The sequence below is a fragment of the Chiloscyllium plagiosum genome, chromosome 3 (assembly GCF_004010195.1).
Source record: "Chiloscyllium plagiosum isolate BGI_BamShark_2017 chromosome 3, ASM401019v2, whole genome shotgun sequence".
NCBI classification, from domain to species: domain Eukaryota; kingdom Metazoa; phylum Chordata; class Chondrichthyes; order Orectolobiformes; family Hemiscylliidae; genus Chiloscyllium; species Chiloscyllium plagiosum.
In genome coordinates, this window is record NC_057712.1 from 34,119,899 (window position 1) to 34,142,433 (window position 22,535).

General features: G+C 41.8%; 1 protein-coding gene across 5 annotated transcripts in view; it reads right to left on the bottom strand.

Moving 5' to 3' along the window:
• Nucleotides 1–22,535, bottom strand: part of lrrc1 (leucine rich repeat containing 1) — a 256,326-nt gene that overhangs the window by 142,580 nt on the left and 91,211 nt on the right. For all 5 annotated transcript variants that reach the window (XM_043679472.1, XM_043679482.1, XM_043679464.1 and 2 more), the window contains exon 7: nucleotides 610–684. In XM_043679472.1, the coding sequence (XP_043535407.1) occupies nucleotides 610–684 (75 nt within the window). The remainder of the gene's footprint in view (nucleotides 1–609; nucleotides 685–22,535) is intronic.

Here is a 22,535-nt window from a genome sequence, read left to right on the forward strand (position 1 = left end):
AGTTAAGGCTGAGGTAGAAAGATTCTTAATCCATTAGGGAATCAAGAGCTACAGGGAATGGCAGGAAAGTGGACGTGAGGCTTTCGGATCAGTCATAATCCTACTAAATAGCTGAGCAGGTTTGAGGAGACCAACTAGCCTCCTTTTGTTCCTATTCCCTATGATCAACACCTCATGCTTGAAAAGCATGTGACCCAGACAAGCACAGAGATGCTTACAGTTGTGTTTGCATACCCTCCTGTCTAAAAAGAAAGTACAGAATTGACACTGTAAAAGTGAGGAGGCCGTGATTAGTGATAAAGATAGCGACTAAATCAATTACAAATCACTTGGAATAGGAAAAGCAACACGTTAGGTTTTTATGGGTAAATATGAGAAATGTGTCAGCTTTGCTAAGCATTCTTCAACTGCAAACACAAATGGATAATACATAAAATGCTTGGATAGCTATATTTGGAAATAGATCATGACTGAAACTGTAATTAACGAAATGGCAGCAAATGGACAGCACCTGAAATAAAAATCAAAAAAACAAGAAACAGGGCAATTTCAAGTGACAAGTAGAACTAAGTAATTGAAGGAAAGACAGTAATTGCTTAACAAACTTACCACAGGCAATTCCACGAGTTGGTTCCCATCCAGCCACAAATCCTTAAGGTTTGAAAGTGATCCTGTATTTTCTGGCTATAAAGAAGAGTTAAAAATTTACTAATTACTGCTAAACAACTGAAAATTGGACGGTTTACTTCACATGAAAAACATTCAAAAACAAAAAAATCTATTTTCATTAAAATATTGCACAATGATTCCTGAAGCATTAATTACATTGTCAGCTCTTTTGGCAAATGCACACAATAGATTTTAATTATTTAAGTAACAGTTCCAACATTTTGAGGGCAAACTGCCATTTGATTTTCATATATGGGGAATGGATAGATTGACAGTGCAGCCAAAACACAAGACTGGAACACAGACTGAAGAACAAGGCACCAATGGATTTTATTTCAGGCCATGTTGACAAGAATTCGGATATTTAACATGTTTTTTTCACATTATGGTTAAAGGAAAGTTAAGCTGGGAAAAGTAGACAAATCACAAAACTGGTCCCTGAAAACTGAATTGTTACAATGGAGAAGTTGCTTTTGGCAAGGGGAAACATTGTTACTTTTTTTTCTATGTTTCAACCTATTGCTTCACATCCGATTTAAGTGAAAGAAAGAGATCCATATTCTCAACTAATTTGCAAAGAACAGCAACATTCCTGGAGGCATTTTTTTTGTTAACATCAATTTTTGTGGTATTTGGAGAATGTTTAATCCAGTAAACTTTAAATCCTTTTCAGAATTAGTCTATTGGAAAAAATGGGACCATTTCACAAATGCTATGGAAGAAATGACAGGTGTTGAACTCAAACTAATCCTCATGATTTTAATGGGAAAATCTGTAGAATTGTGGGACATCCTTCCAATAAGCAACAGAAAGCTTTCAATAGCACTCTTACTGAAATCTAAGCTTCAAAGCAGCAACACTAAATTTCCAAAGCAGTACGATATTAGCATGCATTTGCAGATTTTACTCTGGCACTTGGCTAATGCGGAGTGTCAAGGGCAACTCACATAGGTGAATTCTCACTTCCCTATGAATGGAAATTATTTTGCACACACCATTAGTATGGGACCATCATTTGAGGCTCAAACTGAATCATTTTGGGTGGCACGGTGGCACAGTGGTTAGCACTGTTGCCTCACAGCACCAGAGACTCGGGTTCAATTCCCGCCTCAGGCAACTGACTGTGTGGAATTTGCACATTCTCCCAATGTCTGCATGGGTTTCCTCTGGGTCCTCCGGTTTCCTCCCACAGTCCAAAAATGTGCAGATTAGGTGAATTGGCCATGCTAAATTGCCCATAGTGTTAGGTGAAGGGGTAAATGTAGGGGGGTGGGTTGCACTTCGGCGGGTCGGTGTGGACTTGTTGGGCCGAAGAGCCTTTGTCCACACTGTAAGTAATCTAATCTATTCTAAATTATATTTACCTTATTGGACAGCAAACTCCTGTGAGCTTCAGATTTTGCACAGTGGAATAACAAGCACTAGCAGTTTGGAGAAAATTAAAAATTACAAAGAAGTAGCACTACGATCCAAAATTTCTCTGTTATGCCTGAAACTTCATATGCAAATATACTCTTCAGGAAAATACTCATGATGTAATCACCAAATTATTGCATGTAATCCAAAAATGCAAAGTTCTCGAATCCCATCTTGTTGAGTCTTCTTGCAGCATGACACAGAGGGAAATGTACTAGCGTTGACATCAAATTGCTTGGCTATAGCCCAGACATGCTGTGACTGTTACATAGAGAGATACAAGTAGCTATAATAAAAATCTATTAAATACTCCAGTACTGTTATCTGTGTTTCATTCCTATGATACCGAAACTAATATAAGTATTACCTCATCAGGTAAAAGCCCATCACGACGAAAGCAGAACATATCTCATAAAGCAGCAACTCTTAGAAATCAGATCAGATCACATCAGCAGCAGCTTGCACTTTTATTAAATCAAAAAAGACCAACAAATTGAGAAATTTGCTGCCAATTTTCATTCCTTCAACATTTCCCCTGCAAACTTACTACTTCCTTTTAGAAACATTAAAAAAAAGTCCAATACTTTGCAACTCTAAAATCTGGATCTAGACTATAACTTTTAATCAAACACAAATAGGGTCTACTATTACAGAAGTCACCAAAATGCTGTAGTTGCAATCTCCAGCCACAAAGAGGCTCCACGGAATGAGTCAAGTATCTTTTGACTCCAATTTCATCTTGAATATCTTTGTCCCCACACACATCTCACAGTCAAAGAGTCCTACAGCAAGGAAATGGGCCCTTTGGTCCAAACTGGTCCATGCCAACCAAAATGCCCATCCACACTAAATCCATTTCCATGTACTTGGTCCATATCCTTCTAATCCTTTCCTCTCCATGTATTTGTCCAAATGTCTTTCAAATGCTGTTACTGTACCCGCCTCAACCACTTCTGCTGGCAGCTCATTCCCTATGCGTACCACCTTCTGTAAAACAGTTGCCCCTCAGGTTCCCTTTTATTCTTTCCCTTCTAACCTTAAACTGATGCCCTTTAGTCCTTGATTTCCCAACCGTGGGAAAAAGACAGTGCATTCACGCTATCCATGCCGCTTAATATCTTATACACATCCATAAGGTCCCCCCTCAGTCTCCTAAGCTCAAAAGTAAAATGTCCTAGCTTGTCCAACCTTTCCATATAACTCAAACCATTGAGTCTTGGCAACATTCTTGTGAATTTCTTCTGCACCCCTTCCAGTTTAATAACATCCTTCCTATAACAAGGTGACCAAAACTGAACACAATATTCCAAGAGCAGTCCTGTACAACTGCAACATAACTTCCCAACTTCTACACTCAATGCCCTGACTGATGAAAGCCAATGTGCCAAAAGCCACCTTCACTGCTGTCTATCTGTGACTCCACTTTCACAGAACAGTGAACATGAACTCCAAGATCCCTCTGTTCCACTGCTCTCCTTAAGGCCCTATCATTCACCATGAAACTCCTACCTTCATTTGAATTTCCAAAATGCACTAGTAAGGTGGGAGGGTGGGACCCAGGGAGATAGTGAGGAAAGAGATCAATCTGAGACTGGTACAGATGAGAACAGAAGCAAGTCAAACAGTCAGGGCAGGCAGGTACAAGGTAGGACTAATAAATTAAACTGCATTTATTTAAATGCAAGGGGCCTAACAGAGAAAGCATTTGAACTCAGGGCATGGTTAGGAACATGGGACTGGGAATATCATAGCAATTACAGAAATATGGCTCAGGGATGGATAGGACTGGCAGCCAGGATACAAACGCTACAGGAAGGATAGAAAGGGAGGCAAAAGAGGAGGGGGAGTGGCATTTTTGATAAGGGATAGTATTACAGCTGTACTGAGGGAGAATATTCCCAGAAATACATCCAGGGAAGTTATTTGGGTGGAACTGAGAAATAAGAAAGGGCTGATCACCTTATTGGGATTGTATTATAGATCCCCTAATAGTCAGAGGGAAATTGAGAAACAAACTTGTAAGGAAATCTCAGCTATCTGTAAGAATAATTGGGTGGTTATGGTAGGGGATTTTAACTTTCCAAACATAGGCTGGGACTGCCATAGCATTAAAGGTTTAGATGGAGAGGAATTTGTTAAGTGTGTACAAGACAATTTTCTCATTCAGTATGTGGATGTACCTACTAGAGAAGGTGCAAAACTTGACCTACTTTTGGGAAATAAGGTAGGGCCGGTGACTGAGGTGTCAGTGGGGCCTATTAGATTTAGATTTAAAATAGTGATGGAAAAGGACAGAGCAGAGCTAAAAGTTCAAGTTCTAAATTGGAGAAAGGCCAATTTTGACAGTACTAGGCAAGAACTTTCAAAAACTGATTGGGGGCAGATGTTCGCAGGTAAAGGAATGGCTGGAAAATGGCAAGCCCTCAGAAATGAGAGAACAAGAATCCAGAGAAAGTATACTCCTGTTAGGGTGAAAGGAAAGGCTGGTAAGTATAGGGAATGCTGGATGACTAAAGGAATTGAGGGTTTGGTGAAGAAAAATGAAGCATACGTCAGGTATAGACAGGATACATCAAGTAAATCCTTAAAAGAGTATAAAGGCAGTAGGTGTATACTTAAGAGGGAAATCAGGAGGGCAAAAAAGGGACATGAGATAGCTTTGGCAAAGACAATTAAGGAGAATCCAAAGGGTTTTTACAAATACATTAAGGACAAAAGGGTAACTAGGGGGAGAATAGGGCACCTCAAAGATCAACAAGGCGGCCTTTTTGTGTGGAGCCGCAGAAAATGGGGGAGATACGAAATGAGTATTTTACATCAGTATTTACTGTGGAGAAGGACATGGAAGATATAGAATGTAGGGAAATAGATGGTGACATCCTGCAAAATGTCCATATCACAGAGGAGGAAGTGCTGGATGTTTTGAAATGCATAAAGGTGGATAAATCCTCAGGCCCTGATCAGGTGTACCCGAGAACTCTGTGGGAAGCCAGGGAAGTGATTGCTGGGCCTCTAGCTGAGATATTTGTATCATGAATAGTCACGGGTGAGGTGCTGGAAGACTGGAGACTGGCTAATGTAGTGCCACTATTTAAGAAGGGTAGTAAGGACAAGCCAGGGAACTATAAACCAGTGAGCCTGACTTCAGTGGTGGGTAAGTTGTTGGAGGGAATCCTGAGGGACAGGATGTACACTTATTTGGAAAGGCAAGGACTGATTTGGGATAGTCATCATGGCTTTGTGCATGGGAAATTATGTCTCACAAACTTGATTGAGTATTTAGAAGAAGTAACAAAGAAGATTGCTGAGGGCAGAGCAGTAGATGTGATCTATATGGACTTCAGTAAGCATTCGACAGGTTCCCCATGGGAGACTGGTTAGCAAGGTTAGATCTCACTGAATACATGGAGAACTAGCCACTTGGATGCAGAACTGGCTCAAAGGTAGAAGACAGAAGGTGGTAGCGGAGGGTTGTTTTTCAGACTGGAGGCTTGGAATGCCACAAGGATCATTGCTGGTCTGCTACTTTTCGTCATTTATATAAATGATTTGGATGTGAGCATAAAAGGTACAGTTAGTAAGTTTGCAGCTGACACCAAAATTGGAGATGTAGTGGACAGCAAAGAAGATTACCTCAGGTTACAATAGGCTCTTGATCAGCTGGGCCAATGGACTGAGGTGTGGCAGATGGAGTTTAATTCAAATAAATGCAAGGATTGCATTTTGGGAAAGCAAATCTTAGCAGGACTTATACACTTAACGGTAAGGTCCTCGGGAGTGCTGCTGAACAAAGAGACCTTGGAGTGCAGGTTCATAGCTCCTTGAAAGTGGAGTCACAGGTAGATAGGATAGTGAAGGCGGCGTTTGGTATGCTTTCCTTTATTGGTCAGAATATCGATTACAGTAGTTGGGAGGTCTGCTGGAATACTGCATCCAATTCTGGTCTCCTTCCTATCGGAAAAATGTTGTGGAACTTGAAAGGGTTCAGAAAAGATTCACAAGGATGTTGCCAGGGTTGGAGGATTTGAGCTATGGGGAGAGACTGAACAGGCTGGAGCTGTTTTCCCTGGAGTGTCGGAAGCTGAGGGATGACCTTTTAGAGGTTTAAAAAATTATGAGGGGCATGAATAGGATAAATAGACAAAGTCTTTTCCATGGGGTGGGGGAGTCCAGAACTAGAAGGCATAGGTTTAGGGCGAGAGGGGAAAGATATAAAAGAGCCCGAAGGAGCAACCTTTTCACGCAGAGGGTGGTATGTGTATGGAATGAGCTGCCAGAGGATGTGGTGGAGACTAGTACAATTGCAACATTTAAAAGGCAATTGGATGGGTATATGAATAGGAAGGGTTTAGAAGGATATGGGTCAAGTGCTGGTAGGTGGGACTAGTTTGGGTTGGGATATCTGGTTGGCATGGATGGGTTGGACCGAAGGGTCTGTTTCTGTGCTGTACATCTCTATGATTCTATATTCCTCAATTAACCTGTAAACAATGACAGACATGGTAATGTCTGAGCCATGAAACCAAGATTCAAGATCCAGAGGAACGTAACAACATTTACTGTTGATTAGAAAATATTTACCAGCAATAAAATAGCAGTGATATCAAATCAAGCACACAAAGTAAGCCAGTGAGGGAACAATGGGATTAAGAGCGATAAGGGACAAAAAGGAAATGTTTTTAAAAAAAATTAAAATGTTAAATCTGCATCAATAACTGAAATCTCCAAGATTGAGATTCCATGCTTGTTAAAATTAATTTTCAGTGCCGTAGACCACGCTTTTTTTTAAATGAACCTGCTCAGACATGTTGCAACACCTCTGGGACATGAGACTGGAATGTGGAATGTCTGACCTGGAATTGGTGGCACTACCACTGCAATACACAACCTATCACACCAGATTTACCACACTATTTAAAGGAGCTATTCCCCAACACTGAACTAATAGTAATTAGTCACAACTCTTATCACAGTTTCCTCCCCAAACCTTTTTTTAAATTTAACCTATTTTTCACAACCACTGTCCACAAAGAGGGCCTTTTTTTTATTCAACTTATTTTTCTATTCAAAGATGTGATTACACACCTCTAGAGCAGTTGGGACTTTAGCGATGGCTTCCTGGTCCAGGGGTAGGATCTTTCTGCGGGATTGAATGCAACTGGCCATATCACATTTTTCTTTATCCTGCTAATTGAGGTTTCCTTCATGTGGTCCTATCCAGTACAAAGCAACTGAAACAATGCCTACTCTTTCTTCACTCACATTACTACCTGAGGAGTTACTAAAGGACTTATCATGGATCTCTCCTCTTCTTCACCTAGTTAAAAATCTCACAACACCAGGTTATAGTCCAGCAGGTTTAATTAGGAGCACCTCCTTCATCAGGTGATAGCGTCGCTCCAAAAGCTAGTGTGCTCCCAATTAAACCTGTTGGACTATAACCTGGTGTTGTGTGATTTTTAACTTTGTACACCCCAGTCCACCACCGGCATCTCCAAATCATGACTTCTTCACCTATGTTATCACTTAGCATCACCTAAACGCACAGGATCAAACAGCACCAAATAATAATTCCATTAACTCTTTCTTTTAAGTTGAAAGTTTGTCTGTCACGCACCCTGTACTGAATGAGCTACAATTTACAATGAGCAGCGTCACAGTCTTCAGTACGCATAAAATAATGCATCCTTACCCTGACCACTGTTGCAATGAACCCAATAAAGAAATTTGATGGAGAAACTCAGCAGGCCTGGCAAAATCTCTGAAGGGAAAAGAAAGTTAATGCTTTCAGTCTCAGGATCCTTCTTCTGAGCTCGATTCAGGGAAAAATGGTATTCACGATGATGATAGAGAGTGGGGGTAAAGCAGTGAGCAGATTGGTGGATAGAGAGGCCAGAGAGAGGAAAAAAAGAGCAGGCAAACAAAGGAATTGTTGGTAGTAGGCCAGGGGGAAAAAAAGCTAGATAGGTGCTAATGGAGAGTATGAAAAATAGAAATTGGGTAGATTGTACTGAAAGCAACACAATTTGTCACAGCATCTGGGACTGTGGGGATAGTTAATAAATAATGAGTATGGCATTCATGCTCTCTAACGGTTAAATTCAATGCTGAGTCCTAAAGACTGTAAGGTACCTAAGCGGAAGATGAGGTTTGTTCCACCAGCATTCTTCACGATCTTGCATGCTACCTACATTGGTCCCTCCTCTCAAAAGTTTAAAATTTAAAATTCTTATCCTTCAGTTTAAATGCATTCATCATCTGCACTCTTCCTGAACTCTACAATCTTCTCCAGATCATAACCTTCCCAGAACCTTACAGTCCTCGAAATCCTTACTAACTCCTCATCCTGTTGACCGAATATATGTATCTAAGCACTAAAACCTGGAGTTCCTTTTCTAAGCCTTATTACATCATCCTTGAAATGAACTCATTTTTTTGTCCAACCTTGTCATCATCCCACAATTTTTTTTGTTAGTTTGACAATGAATTTTCTGATGCCTTGGGACTTTTTTCCACATCAAACAACAAGCAAAAGGCAAAAAGAACAGGAAATTGGGATTAAAAATGAACAAGAAAACTCAATATTATCAATGACCAGTTTTTGTTCATATATTGCCAACTAATTGCAATTAGAATGAAAAAAAGTATCATATGAGCAATTTCTTACCAAACTAATGGCAATTCATAAAGGAAAAAGCAACTTACTTTCCAGGTATTCAAGAACCTTAACATAAAACGTAGCAAATAGAGAAAGGAAAGAGTGGAATTATAATCCATAAGCAGGAAGCGATTTTTTCATCAGTAATGAAGACTTGTACATTTTATGGGGATTCATTAAGCAGCACTTACTTCATGTAATAGCACAGGAGGATTTACTTCTGCATATCATGTCTTTTGGGCTCTTTTAAAAAGCTATCCAAATATCTTGTCCCCTGAACCTTTCCCACTCATGCAAAATTTCTCCCCTCAATTACTTATTCAACTTCCTTTTGCAAGCTGTTAGAGTTTCCACAGTCCTTTCAAGCAGTCCTTTCCAAATCATCATACCTTGCATAGTAAAACAAAAGAAAAACTCTAATTTCACATTATTATTTAATCAAAGATTAATCGACTGTCAAATGAAATATTTGGAATATGGAAATTGAAAGTACTATTATATTATCTGAAACTCACCCATCTTGGCATCAGAACCTGTGCTGTGTTAAGGAATGGTGCGTGAGCATATCATGCAAGATAAATACCTTAAGCATGGAAGAGGGAAGAAAATAAAAATGCATCATCTGTACTCAGTACTAATTGTGTAAAGGCCCTAAATTCACCAAAACATTAACTCCCAAAGAACGTACCTAGATTTCAACTGTCCACTGATCTAAAGAGTTGCCAGTTACAAATCACACAACACCAGGTTATAGTCTATCAGGTTTTTTTGGAAATACAAGCTTTCAGAGCGCTGCTCCTTCATCAGGTAACTATGATCTTTTGCCAAACATTCTGTGTCCTATGATCCTGCTCCACTAGCTACCAGACGAAGGAGCAGCGCTCCGAAAGTTTATACTTCCAAATAAACCTGTTAGACTATAACCTGTTGTTGTGTGATTTTTAAACTTTGTCCACCCCAATCCAACACTGGCACATCCACACCACGGCTAAAGCATTCCCAACATTGCTCTTTATGTCAACTGCTGAAAATTATACCCTTGTAAGCTAGATTAATGTCAGAATGTTGATTAAATTCTGCGCATGCAATTCCTGTACCCATATTATATCTAATGGCCAACACCAGCCAACTGTGCAATGCAGATACGTTTCACATACAAAGGTTATGTGGGAGGAGGGAGTACATTTTTACTTAATTCTGACTATACAGAGAGATGATTTATAGACATGTGCAATCTATCTTGCGTGATTAATCACAACCACATGCACCTTGAAATATTACTTCTCAGCTCCCTTCAATTATTATGCATTACATGCAATTCTATTTGAACAATGTTTGTTCATGCTCTCAAATGGTCAAATTCAATGCTGATTCAATTCAAATTCAATTCAAATTCAGCTATGCCTGCCTCTTCGTAGGGTATGTGGAACAATCCATCTTCCGCAACTACACTGGCCCCACCCCCCATCTTTTCCTTCGCTACATTGATGACTGTATCGGCGCTACCTCGTGCTCCCACGAGGAGGTTGAACAGTTCATCCACTACACTAACACCTTCCACCCCGACCTCAAATTCACCTGGACAGTCTCGGACTCCTCCCTCCCCTTCCTAGACCTTTCTGTTTCTATCTCAGGCGACCAAATCAACACGGACATCTACTACAAACCAACCGACTCCCACAGCTACCTGGACTACACCTCCTCCCATCCTGCCCCCTGTAAAAACGCCATCCCATTCTCCCAATTCCTTCGTCTCCGCCGCATCTGCTCCCAGGAGGACCAGTTCAAAACACGTACAACACAGATGGCCTCCTTCTCCAAGGACCGCAATTTCCCCCCCGACGCGGTCGACGGTGCCCTCCACCGCATCTCCTCCACTACCCGCTCCTCCGCCCTTGAGCCCCGCCCCTCCAACCGCCACCAGGACAGAACCCCACTGGTCCTCACCTACCACCCCACCAATCTCCATGTACAGAACCCCACTGGTCCTCACCTACCACCCCACCAATCTCCATGTACAGAACCCCACTGGTCCTCACCTACCACCCCACCAATCTCCATGTACAGAACCCCACTGGTCCTCACCTACCAATCTCCATGTACAGCGCATCATCCGCCGTCACTTCCGCCACCTCCAAACAGACCCCAGCACCAAGGATATATTTCCCTCCCCACCCCTATCAGCTTTCCGTAGAGACCACTCCCTCCGCGACTCCCTTGTCAGATCCACACACCCCACCGACCCAACCACCACTCCCGGCACCTTCCCTTGCAACCGCAGGAGGTGCAACACTTGCGCCCACACCTCCCCCCTCACTTCTCTCCAAGGCCCCAAGGGAAACTTCCATATCCGCCACAGATTCACCTGCACCTCCACCCACATCATCTACTGCATCCGCTGCAGCCGGTGTGGCCTCCTCTATATTGGGGAGACAGGCCGCCTACTCGCGGAGCGATATCTTCTCCTGCTGAACACACTCTGCTCATTCCTGAAGAAGGGCCTGTGCCCAAAACGTCGAATCTCCTGTTCCCTGGATGCTGCCTGACCTGCTGTGCTGTTCCAGCAATAAAGTTTCAACTTTGATCTCCAGCATCTGCAGACCTCACTTTCTCCTCAAATTCAATGCTGAGCCCTAAAGACTGTAAGGTGCCTAAGTGGAAGATCTGTGAAACAGTACTGGCTTTATTGCTCAATAATTCACTTCAAGTCAACTCAATTATCAATTTTTGGGACTGTGACATCTTGTCATGTGGTAACAAGGATACAAAGGAAGCAAGAAATTAATTCGGTTCATCAACACTCTGTCCTTCCACATAACCTCCCACAGGCTCTATATGATTCATTCCCTAGGGTCTGCTTTTTGATCTTCATTAAACAGAGTTAATCATTTCCACTTTTGTATGGCAGCTCACTTGAAACCAACTAATTTTGTATATTCTAGTCCATCCTTACCGCCTAATGATGGTACTGTCAATGAGGGGTCCCCACATTGTCCATCAGAACTCAGAAAACGATGCAGACCTCTTAGAAACTACCATTTATACATATACTCAGCATTGATCTTCCTCTGAGGTTAATGGAGATCAGGATGCCTCTCTTGCCTAACTGCCTCCCATCATTCCCCTCAAAAGTATTTTTAAAAAGAGAATATCTAATTTGGGCATTGGTCGTGTGCTTTCAAAGCAAAGCTTAATACTTGCTCCACTTTTAGAACTCTTTAATTTTAAGTGGTAATTACACTTTGCCTTTTAATAAATTTTCCTCACAATTATGAGATTATAAGATTATATTTGGGACTGTAGCTTTAAATTTAGAATAAACAAAGGAGGTTATGTCATATGTCGTCTTACAGTAAACCTGAGTGTTAGTGATTAAATGAAGGCATTGATTGTTGTTGCAGAGAAGTGGGTGTAATTCATTCATGCTTACAGACAATGATAGCAATCTCTGTAATTTTAATCACTAGACACAAAACCTCCTGAAGTCTCAACAAGTAAGGTTGAAGATGCTGGGCTGCAATAATTCTGCTGTAAATAGTCCATTTATTTCTAAGATGAAAGAGAGTTAAATTCAAATTATTGCTAATTAGCATACATATATGAATGTAAAGTTAGTGCACTTAACGTTGCCAGTGGAAGGAGGAAAAAGGAAGTCATTTTTGAGATCAGGCTACAGCCTTCCTTACAAATCAGTGAATATCACAGCTCTGTGTGGTCAGCAGGGAGAATTAGCTATCAAGCTTTTCTGACAGCTGGATACAAGAGAACGACTATCTCAATTTGAACAGGTGCACTGTGCAGCCATCTAAGGATTACAGAAGGCTGATCTGTCATGATGGTGAAGTGGGGGGGGATACTGAAAAATCATTAGAACAAACTTTACAGTTTGTGATGAGTTTAAAATCCTTCTCAAAAACTGAATGGAAAACTGCCTGGAAAAAGTACTTAACTGTAATATGCAGCAAACAGCGATATGCAGTCCTTATTCAACACTAGGAGTAATTACGGACTGTTTGCAAAAAGAACTGTAATTCTGTGAAGAACATGATGGATGATAGGTTTAAAAAGGGAACTTCATTTTCTATAATTTCAACAGAAGCTGTGAAGAAAATGGTTCAGTCAATTTTTTTTTAAGATGTTATAAAAATTTAAAATATGAAATGAAGTCATTTCATTCATTCAGCTGTGAAGTGGAAGTTCAAATCGCTTTTCATCACTCTTGCTGGAAATTGTAATGCCTTCATTGGTCTTATGATGGGCATTTTTCACTCCTGTGCATGATTGGTACTTCAATGTAAATTTTATTTTAAGATCATTTACCAGTTTTAGCCTTATACTTAATTAAGCCACAGCGGTTTTGAATGCTGTTTTTATAATTTTATTCATCACTTGGACAGAGTTTTGTGTCAGTAAATTTTCTGATTAGCAGTCTCACTATTTACATATGGTATGAACAGATGATCCAGTTCAGGCCTCCATGGATTCTTGTAAATTACCAACAACCTCAGCTTTTATCGATATTACTTCCTCGTATCAATACAGCCAATTAACTGAACATTCATCAAACGATTTTAAGTTTCTTTAAATTCTTCGCTTGGAATTTTATCAAACACCTTAAAAAAAAACCAAGAAAGTTTTGTAGATATAAATTCCCCTTCAATTACTCCCTCAAAGAACTCCATCAGATTACTGTGGCATGGCCTAATGCTATTAAATAGATTGTTTAATTCCACGAAACACTGTTGGTGCAGAACACTGACAGATCAACACGATGTAAATGCAAATATTAGAACTTCCATTTAAACTCAAGTCAGTCATTGACAACTTTAGTTTCCTTCAAGTAAGCTTTTACAGCATCCTTAATAAAACACTCAAACTCTCTACCCAATAGATGCTGCAGAAATTAGTGTAAAATTTCCAGATTCATTTTTCAAGACAACATTCATCATCTCTAATCCTTGGGGTGTTTACAGGATCATTGGAAACAATTACCACAGGTTCACTTATTTTCTTGTGGATTCTAAACTGGACACATCTGGTCCAAGCTAAAAATCACATATCATCAGGTTATAGGTCAACAGGTTTATTTCCAAACATCTGGCATCTCCACATCACATCTGGTCCAGACAGTTAAAAGTACATCTTTTTTCACAGCATATGCTTTACTGAAGTTTATTTACGTTGTAGATTCTCTAATCAAAGTTATGTCTTCTGCCTACTTAACTTTTCCTGTGGCTCAATACACACTAATATCTCATTAAATCTCTCCAAGGAGAAATTGAGTCAGTTCCAAGGACAGAAGGATCAAAAAAGGAGAAACTAAAGATGTGAAAGCTTACCACTATTTCCTGTTGATCATTCAAGCTGTAAGAGCAAGTCTCATTTTGTAAATTCTTAACAAATGGAACCATTTTTTTAAAATGTAGTCATCAAAATTGTCATAATACCAGTCATATAAACAAAGGAATGATCTTTTCTGCATTGTCTGCTCAGAGCAAACAATAGTTAGAATTGATCTTTTCTTGTCTGTCCAGATACTTCACTATAGTACCAAAGTAGTGATACACCATCAGAGATACCAACTTTCAGATGCCAAATTATACCAAATTAATCATATCTGGTGCACATAAAAGAGTGGGCAACATTCTTTGAAGATCGGGTTTGGTTTTCTTGATGTCATGAACAACATTCAACTAATAGGAAGAAAAACTAACCCTGGTCTATTTCCCATAGCTATTTGTGCAATCTTGTTCAATGCACTTGAAAAGTTCTTCATTAGAGATGTCTCCAGGATGTGAAAGATGCTGTGTAAACAGTGCGTGCTTTATTTCTCTGATCTATTCAGATTGTGACTGCACCATTCCAAAGCCAAGTTCTAATTTGAGAACACATTACATGATCATGTTGCAATTTGTCATTTAAGTATAATTAGTGTTATTGGCAAGTATTTGAAAACAGGGCCTGAAGTAGTGATAAGTCCTTAAAGCAATGTTCAACAGTTGGCTTCATTTCTTAACAGAATGACAGAATCATGACCTCAACTTGAAAAACGTCAATAACAAACCGATACAAGGCACTTAACTGACAGGCAATTAAACATTTTGCAATCATTAGATTTCTTTGTACACAAATAACAGATTTTCCAATTATTTTACTCCTTAGGTACATTTAGAGGTTTAATTTACAAGAACCTGATACATGGATAACTCTGAGCAGATTGTGCTCCTTAAAATTTCTTTGCCCTTTGAAAATAAGTTTTTAAAAGAAAACTAAATGCAAAAAGTTAAATAAACCCTATCTCACAATCCAAAATAAATTATTTCAGTTGTGCTACTTTAGCAGCATGACAAGATATTTTGCCCATTATAAATAAGACAGCTTGAAATTTTCTGAATACTACCTTTTGTTTTGAGACTCACAAGCAATCCTCTAATAAGTGGAGAAATCTTCTTCAACTTAATGATTTACGTGTATAATCTCCTGTGAAAGGTTCATCTAAAGATTCAGTTTAGTATCATTCAATTTAGGACATGTGGTAATGAGATCAACAGTCACCAACTACATTGTCACCATAAAAGAATTTTGTGACAATACAAACCAAACGCTTAAGTAATTAAATGTCTGGAGGCAGGATGAATGGCACAATACGTTCAAATTCTCATGAGAATGTGTATCGGGTACAAGCAGGCAAGCAAAGAGTTAGGTTCTGAGTTTTGTGAAACAAGAGGCTCAGCTGTGCATGACTCAGATCAGATAAGAACTTATCGTTAACATTGGGGTGCTGGAGGCAAGGATAATGGGTTACCCAAGGTGGAAAAGCAGTCATTATGTAGAGCCATTTAACAATATTGAAAGCATTCAGTACGCAAGGTCAGCGAACAAGGGGAAAAGTATCCATTGTACGAATCCAGTTAACAAAGTTAAGGACACTCATTGTAGAACAGTAGAGGGCTTGGCCTTAGCTATCAACACCCATTGATTGTAACGGTCACCCAATTAATATGTACATTGCCTTATCTGGATGCTCTTCCCTGTAAAATGACTATATAATTCATTGAGAAGTTGTTGTTCAAGAGAAGACTGTGAACTCATGTCTCTGTGCACATGGGCGACTGTTCTCTCTCTCCCCATGGCCTGGAATAAAGGAAGGTAAAACAACTGTGTGTCCAAGCGTTTTGCTTCAACTGAAAGGAGAACAGGATGACAAAACTGGTGCAGTCGACAGGATCCAAATGGATAGGTTCCAATCAGACGGTGTCAACGGCCACCTTGAGCAATGGTGTCTCGAGACGGATGGGCCCACAAGGTAAGATTTTAAACTTTGGTCCCTCTCGATATTCCAGTGCGCCGGAGACGGTCCACTCGTCTGATCATTCTCTATTCTAAGGATTCCTCAAACTGTAATTAGTTCAGTCGAGAGACACAGTTGCACAAGCACACTGGCAGGCTGAGATTTGAGTCCTATGCACTGCATCGGGGTGGGGGTGTGAGATTCAGGTTTGAATCCTCTGCGCGGTACTGGGGTTCCAAGTCCCCTGGGGTCAGTTTGGTTGAAGTTAGAGTCCTCTGTGCTGTGCTGAGGTTCGAGCTCTCTGTGTTTAGATGAGCTTCGAGCTCTCGGTGTTTGAGGTTCAAGTTTTCAGTGTTTAAGTGGAATCGATTTGTTAAATCTGAAACGGTGAAAGTACCTTTAGGCAATTAGGACAGACCCTTGATAAATCGGGTCTTTCGTTCCCATTTGGAAACATCGGTCATGATGAGTTAAATTATCGTAGATTGACCGCCCGACTGAACAAATTGTTGGGAAATTAATAATGGCCATTGGGATCCAGATAAATGTTCAAAAGTGGAGGCTGTGGTGCGGAAGTCTAATATTTTGCCAAAATGGAAAGATTTAACTACTAATTGGAGAACAGTGGCCATCCAATAAATGAAAACTCCCACCAAGTTAATACACCACTAAACGTAAATCTATTCCTATTATTGACGATAAAGGGAAAATCCATCATTGGGAGGTTTGAAAGGCGTTATGTGAAATCGATGATCTTAAACCCAAATCTGCTAAAGACAAAAGTGAGAAAAGTGTCTCTCAGATGCCACTGGACATGTCTGGACTCCAGGCTTTCTGGATAGTAGGGAAGATCCCAATGACAATTGTTTGCCCCCTAACTACCCCTACAGCACCGATGGCAAACCTTCACCCCCACCCTACAATCAGTCCCAGATCCCCCAAAGCTCTGCCACAGCCCCCATAACTTTTCCCCAAACTCCCCCTCCCAGCCTGAGAGAGTCAAGTCAGTAACGCTATTACCTCAGTCACATACGCTGATCCCATCTGTTGTTGGACTCGCAGTTGTTTTAATCAAGGTAAATCAACATTGAAGCCTATTCCTCCGTGGAAGCCAGAGCAGTTTCTGGAAAACCTCGACAAAAAATGTATTTGACAGGGTGCCCAGATCTCAATTTCCTGCATAGTGCACCCGAACCTGACTCTGATGCTGACTTGCCTACGAGTACTAATGCTATGACTAATCGCCCCAATAGCAGGTTCCGCTGCCCAGAACCTGAACTACCACACCAACAGTTTCCGCTGCACCAAGTACCCAGTCCAGACCCTAACACCATTGCTCAAAGACCCACAATCCCCATCTATACCCCATGGAAACCATAGAAAATGTGGATAATTATAAATGGCGCCCCAAACAAGAAGACCCGACCTGAAGATTTCATTGAACATCTCAAGAGTGCTATCCAAATCTATCAAGTCACACCCCAGGATCATTTTAGTCTCTGTTGCATGACGCTCGCCTCTGGCGAACTTGAAAAATAGCAAGTGTGTTTGGTCAACCATGCAACTCGGGAGGCCTTTGCTGCTGCTGTCCCGAGAGAAAATGATCAGACAGATGCAATCCAAAATACCCTGCGCCACACCCTTCAAAAACCCATTGATCTAACTAAAATTCTAAACTGTACACCTAAGAAAGATGAAGACGGTCCAGACTTTTACAACAAGTTCTGTTCCACTTGTGCCATCTATGCTGGCAATACCTCCTTTAATGCGGGTAACATCTCCGCCCAGTTCAATGCACTCTTAATGTAGAGTCTCCCTGATGAAATAGGTAAATCCATCCATACTCATGCCCTAGATGGGTCAGAAAAAAGTAGGTCTCCGATGAAATTATTGGTCCCGTACTTCTGGAGTTGAATGACTCCAACCCACCTGTGCCTGTTAAGCACAAAATGGTTCACTGACCTGTTATATGGCCTACGATATGACATCACAGGCTATCAAACTGCCCTGTGTCCCAGGGTGGGCTAATCCATACAGCCATGGATGTGCCACATAACCTAATGGTCCTGAGATACCCCCGACACACCCTCCTCGCCCTGGTCGGACACACAGGATTTTCAAGATCAGGGCTGGGGACCACAACTCGCTGACAGTACCAATTCCCCTTAACTGATTAAAAAACCTGCATCTCTTGGGTCTTTTCTTCCACGTCCAGGAATTCCCCTTGACCTCTATAGACAACAGAATTTCCGTATTCAGTTTGTAGTCACTCCTTCTCTGGGCCTCAACCTTGCTGGTAGATTCAAATGGCAGAGAATGTCTCTATCAGTCACTTGTGCGAATGGGGGAATTAGCATTTCTAGTATTACTGACCATCGCGCCCCTTGGTTACGTAGACCACCCCAATGGTGGTCCTTAGATATTTCTGACTTTTCCCTGCCGCTTGACGTACCTTCACCCAGTGAAAAATTCCAACCTCACATTACTGTTGCATACGATCCTTCTGGATGTTCTGATATATTAAAGGCCCTGTTCGCCCATTACTGAGGGCAAAACTCCCCCAACACATTCTATGCCCTCGTTAACGGCAATGTTGGGTCTGCACTTGCTGTTAAAGTGCTTAGTTTCCTTTGGCACCAGTCACCCGGCATCAGCCCTCATATTACACTGTTTGTACTGGACGGCCTTGTGGCCAGTGAAATGGGGCCCATGGTTTTTAATGCCCTGATTAATACTGACCCTGCGCTCTGCAGTAGTCCACAATGGTTCTGGGGGCAGGGTACTATTCTCTACTACTCCTCGTTAAGTTCATGCCATGGAACCCTCCATCACCATCAGCCTTCTACTGGCCCCACTCTCCCCACCACCCAAGGGTCTGAGCAATATCCAAGACAGATATTGGGTTAACCTTATTCGATCCTGTTGTTACACACCTATAGGACTATGTTACGCCCCCATGTGTCTCTCAGTATCCCCTTAAAAAGGAAGCAGTAGATGGTCTCGCCCCTGAACAAGTCCCTCTTGCAACAAGATGTCCTTGTCCCTTGCCTTTTGCCTTGTAACACCCCGATCCTCAGTGTTCCCAAGCCAGGGAGACCTGACTGGTGTCTCGTTCAGGACCTTTGTTCCATGAATGACATTGTTGTACCCCTCCATGCCACCATTTCTAACTCTGCGACCGTCTTGGAGCAGGTTCCCACTGTGGTTTCCTGTTTCACCATCACTGATTTACAGCATGACCTTTTCTCTATCCCTCTTCATTTTGTTGGAAAAACCAACCAAGGACTGTGTATCATCCTCAACAGTGACCAACAGTTCCATTGTGCATATCATCCTAAGGCAGCAGGAACAGTGGAACGTGCAAATGGAATTCTGAAAGACAAACTTACTAAACTCACTCTACAAACAGGACTGAATTGGCAAAATGTCATGCCCCTCGCCCTGTACCACACGCGCATTACTCCTTAAACCAATACCGGTCTCTCAGCAGTTAAAATAACATCAGGTCGCCCTGCACGAACTCCATGGGATGGCAACCAGGCCCCACCACCCCAGACTGATCTGCATATAATGGGAGGTGAAATGCAGCATTATTTCAAAGAGCTAATGACGTCTCTAAAGTCTCTCCACTCACAAGTGAAGGAAACCACCAAACCACCCCACCCAATCGAGACGGTGACTGGGAGGGAGTAGAGACTGGCAAGTGGGTCTTAATTCAAGACTGGGAAAGACTAAAGCTAGGACCCCGCTGGAAAGGACCGTTCTTAGTGTTGCTTCAAACGCCCACCGCAGTGAAGGTTAAAGGAAAGGATCGCTGGATTCACCTGAGTGAATGTAAACGGTGGATGACGAACCAAGAGAAGGAGGAGTAAAAAGACTAAGAAGGACTGATTAAAAAAAAACTTTAATTTGTTCCTCTGTATTGTCAGCCTTGCTATTGATACACTGCACGCCTCTACACATCTCCAGTACGGTGACGGAATGGGGACATGAATGGAGATTAGCATTATGATAGGTTTAGCGGGGATATGTATACTTCTCTCTAACCAGGGTACCAAAGGGAGAGTCAAGATTTGCAAACAGGGCAATCAGGTCCATCATTTATGCAGGGGAGACGTTTTTGCTTGTCCCAACAAGCAAGGGAATCTGTTTGGGATATGGAATGTGACTAAAATCGATTACTGTAATGGACTGCTTGCCCATACAAATCTCAAGTTGATCCTGGACCAAAGAAATCTGTGGCAACTTCTGTGTTGGCATTGGGGCTGCAAATTTGACTTTACCTGTAGAAGGGACCCCCTGAAAGGGATAGACCATCACCTATTGTATGATGGGAAGTGCTACAGGGAGGCCTGGAAGATACCCCCTCTCTACAAGGTACATCCCCTCCCACGATGTCCCTGACTCAGTCCCACATAGCCCTCCCCAACACAGAACAATCTGTACTGACTATCCAGGAATATACTGCCGTCAATTATTTCTAGCAAGTCTACCTACAGCTGTACAGTGATGGCACCATTGTTTGCTTCCCCCAGCCCACTGGAGTGAACTCTCCTCTATTTTTCCTCAGTAGGACTGCAGCCTACACTACCAGTGCGCTTTGGCCAGTAACAGTTTGCCACAGTCCCAAAGAATAAGTCTTTGGTACGAAACTGCACAGGCCCCCATGGCAGACTGAATGTATCTTCCCAAACCTTCTGACCACATGGACAGGGATTGGCTGAGGTGGGGGGGGGGGGGGGGGGGAAGAAGATATATGGTGGCAAGGCCAAGGAGGAAAACTCCCCAGTAACCACCTGGAATGTGAAAGATGCTTCAATGGTCATGGATGGGGATGTTCGGATGTGTTCATCTGCAACGAAAAAACTCCTTGCCTTTACCGCTCCAGCCACCGTCACAAGCGCGGACCTGCCTGGGACATGCAAACTATAAACTCCCATTGTGACAGATCTGATTCTATTCAGATGTGGAAAAGTCAATCGTACACACCTTATAAAGGATGACCACGTGTCTGTCCTTCCTCAAACCAGAGGAGGAGTTAAGGAAGCCTCGTATCCCACTGGCACCACATTTGCCTGGATTAATCATGATTATTCTCACGATAAGGGCTGTTCAGAAACCCTTTTTACAGACCTGGGCTACTTTTCCTTCTTCAACAGTATGGCCACAAACTTCCTAGAGTCCACTTACCCCCATTCAGGACTGTACCCTGTCTGGGGTATGGGAACCAGCACATGGCTGCCAGAAATGTGATGTTTCAGAGGAATTTTGCACTGCCTATAAAGACCTTCCCACCCTTACTGCAGGACAGGCAGCTGGTTACACTGCAGCAGGCTTTTTCTCCCTTGGGGCTTCTGGGGCTAATATGGCTGCCAACAACCATAGCTATCTTGCATGCAGACTTACCACGTTGGGCAACGCTGCCCGAGGCGCATTCAAAGTCATCATCCAGAACCTGAACCAACTCAGACTATTCTCCATGCAAAATCACCGTGCAATGGATTACCTCCTCGCCCACCAGTGTGGTGTTTGCCCTATAGTACAGGACAAATGTATCACGGGCCGGGACAACATCACCACTAATGTCACTTGCTATGTCCACAAGATAGATGAACAATTAAGGTCTACAAAGGAGAGTAAGGGATGGGCCAGATGGGGGGAATGGGGGCTCGGAGGGTGGAAGGCCTGGTTAGTTAACATGGTTATTTACATTGGGGTAATTATAATAGGAATCTTCCTGGGATTAGCTGTTCTGAAATACATCTTACATCGAATGGTAGACTCATGCAGGGAATTTTTCCAACAGGACGGGCCTTGGTGACCCAGCTACTGAGGATTTAAATGACTATTAAATGAGCACTCAGGTCTGCTCCTATGCCATTGGTGATCATGAAATGACAGAAGGAGAGAATGAGAATGTGTGTAGGGTAAAACCAGGCAGGGAAAGAATTAAGTTCTGAGTTTTGTGAAACAAGACGTGCCACTGTGCATGACTCAGATCAGATAAGATTAGCATTGACAACGGGGTGCTGGAGGTAAGGGTAATGGGTTAACAAGGTGGAAAAGCAGTCATTATATAGAGCAATTTAACAATATTGAAAGCATTCAGTATGCAAGGTCAACTAACAAGGGGAAAGGTATTCATGTATGAGTCCAGTTAAAATTTAAGAACACCCAATATATAACAGTAAAGGGCTTGTTCTCTGCTATCAATACTCTTTGATTGTAAAGGTCACCCAATTAATACGTAAGTTGCCTTATCTGGATGTTCCTTTCTGTGAAATGACTATATAATTCATTGAGAAGCTGTTGTTCGAGAGAAGAGCATGAACTCTTGTCTCTGTGCACATGGGCAATCATTCTCTCTCTCTCCGGGGCCTGGAATAAAGGAAGGTAAAACAACTGCATCTCCGAGCGTTTTGCTTCAACTCAAGAGGGAATGGGATGACACTTAGTATTAAATCAATGACATGTGCTATGTAGATGTCATGATAAAATTAT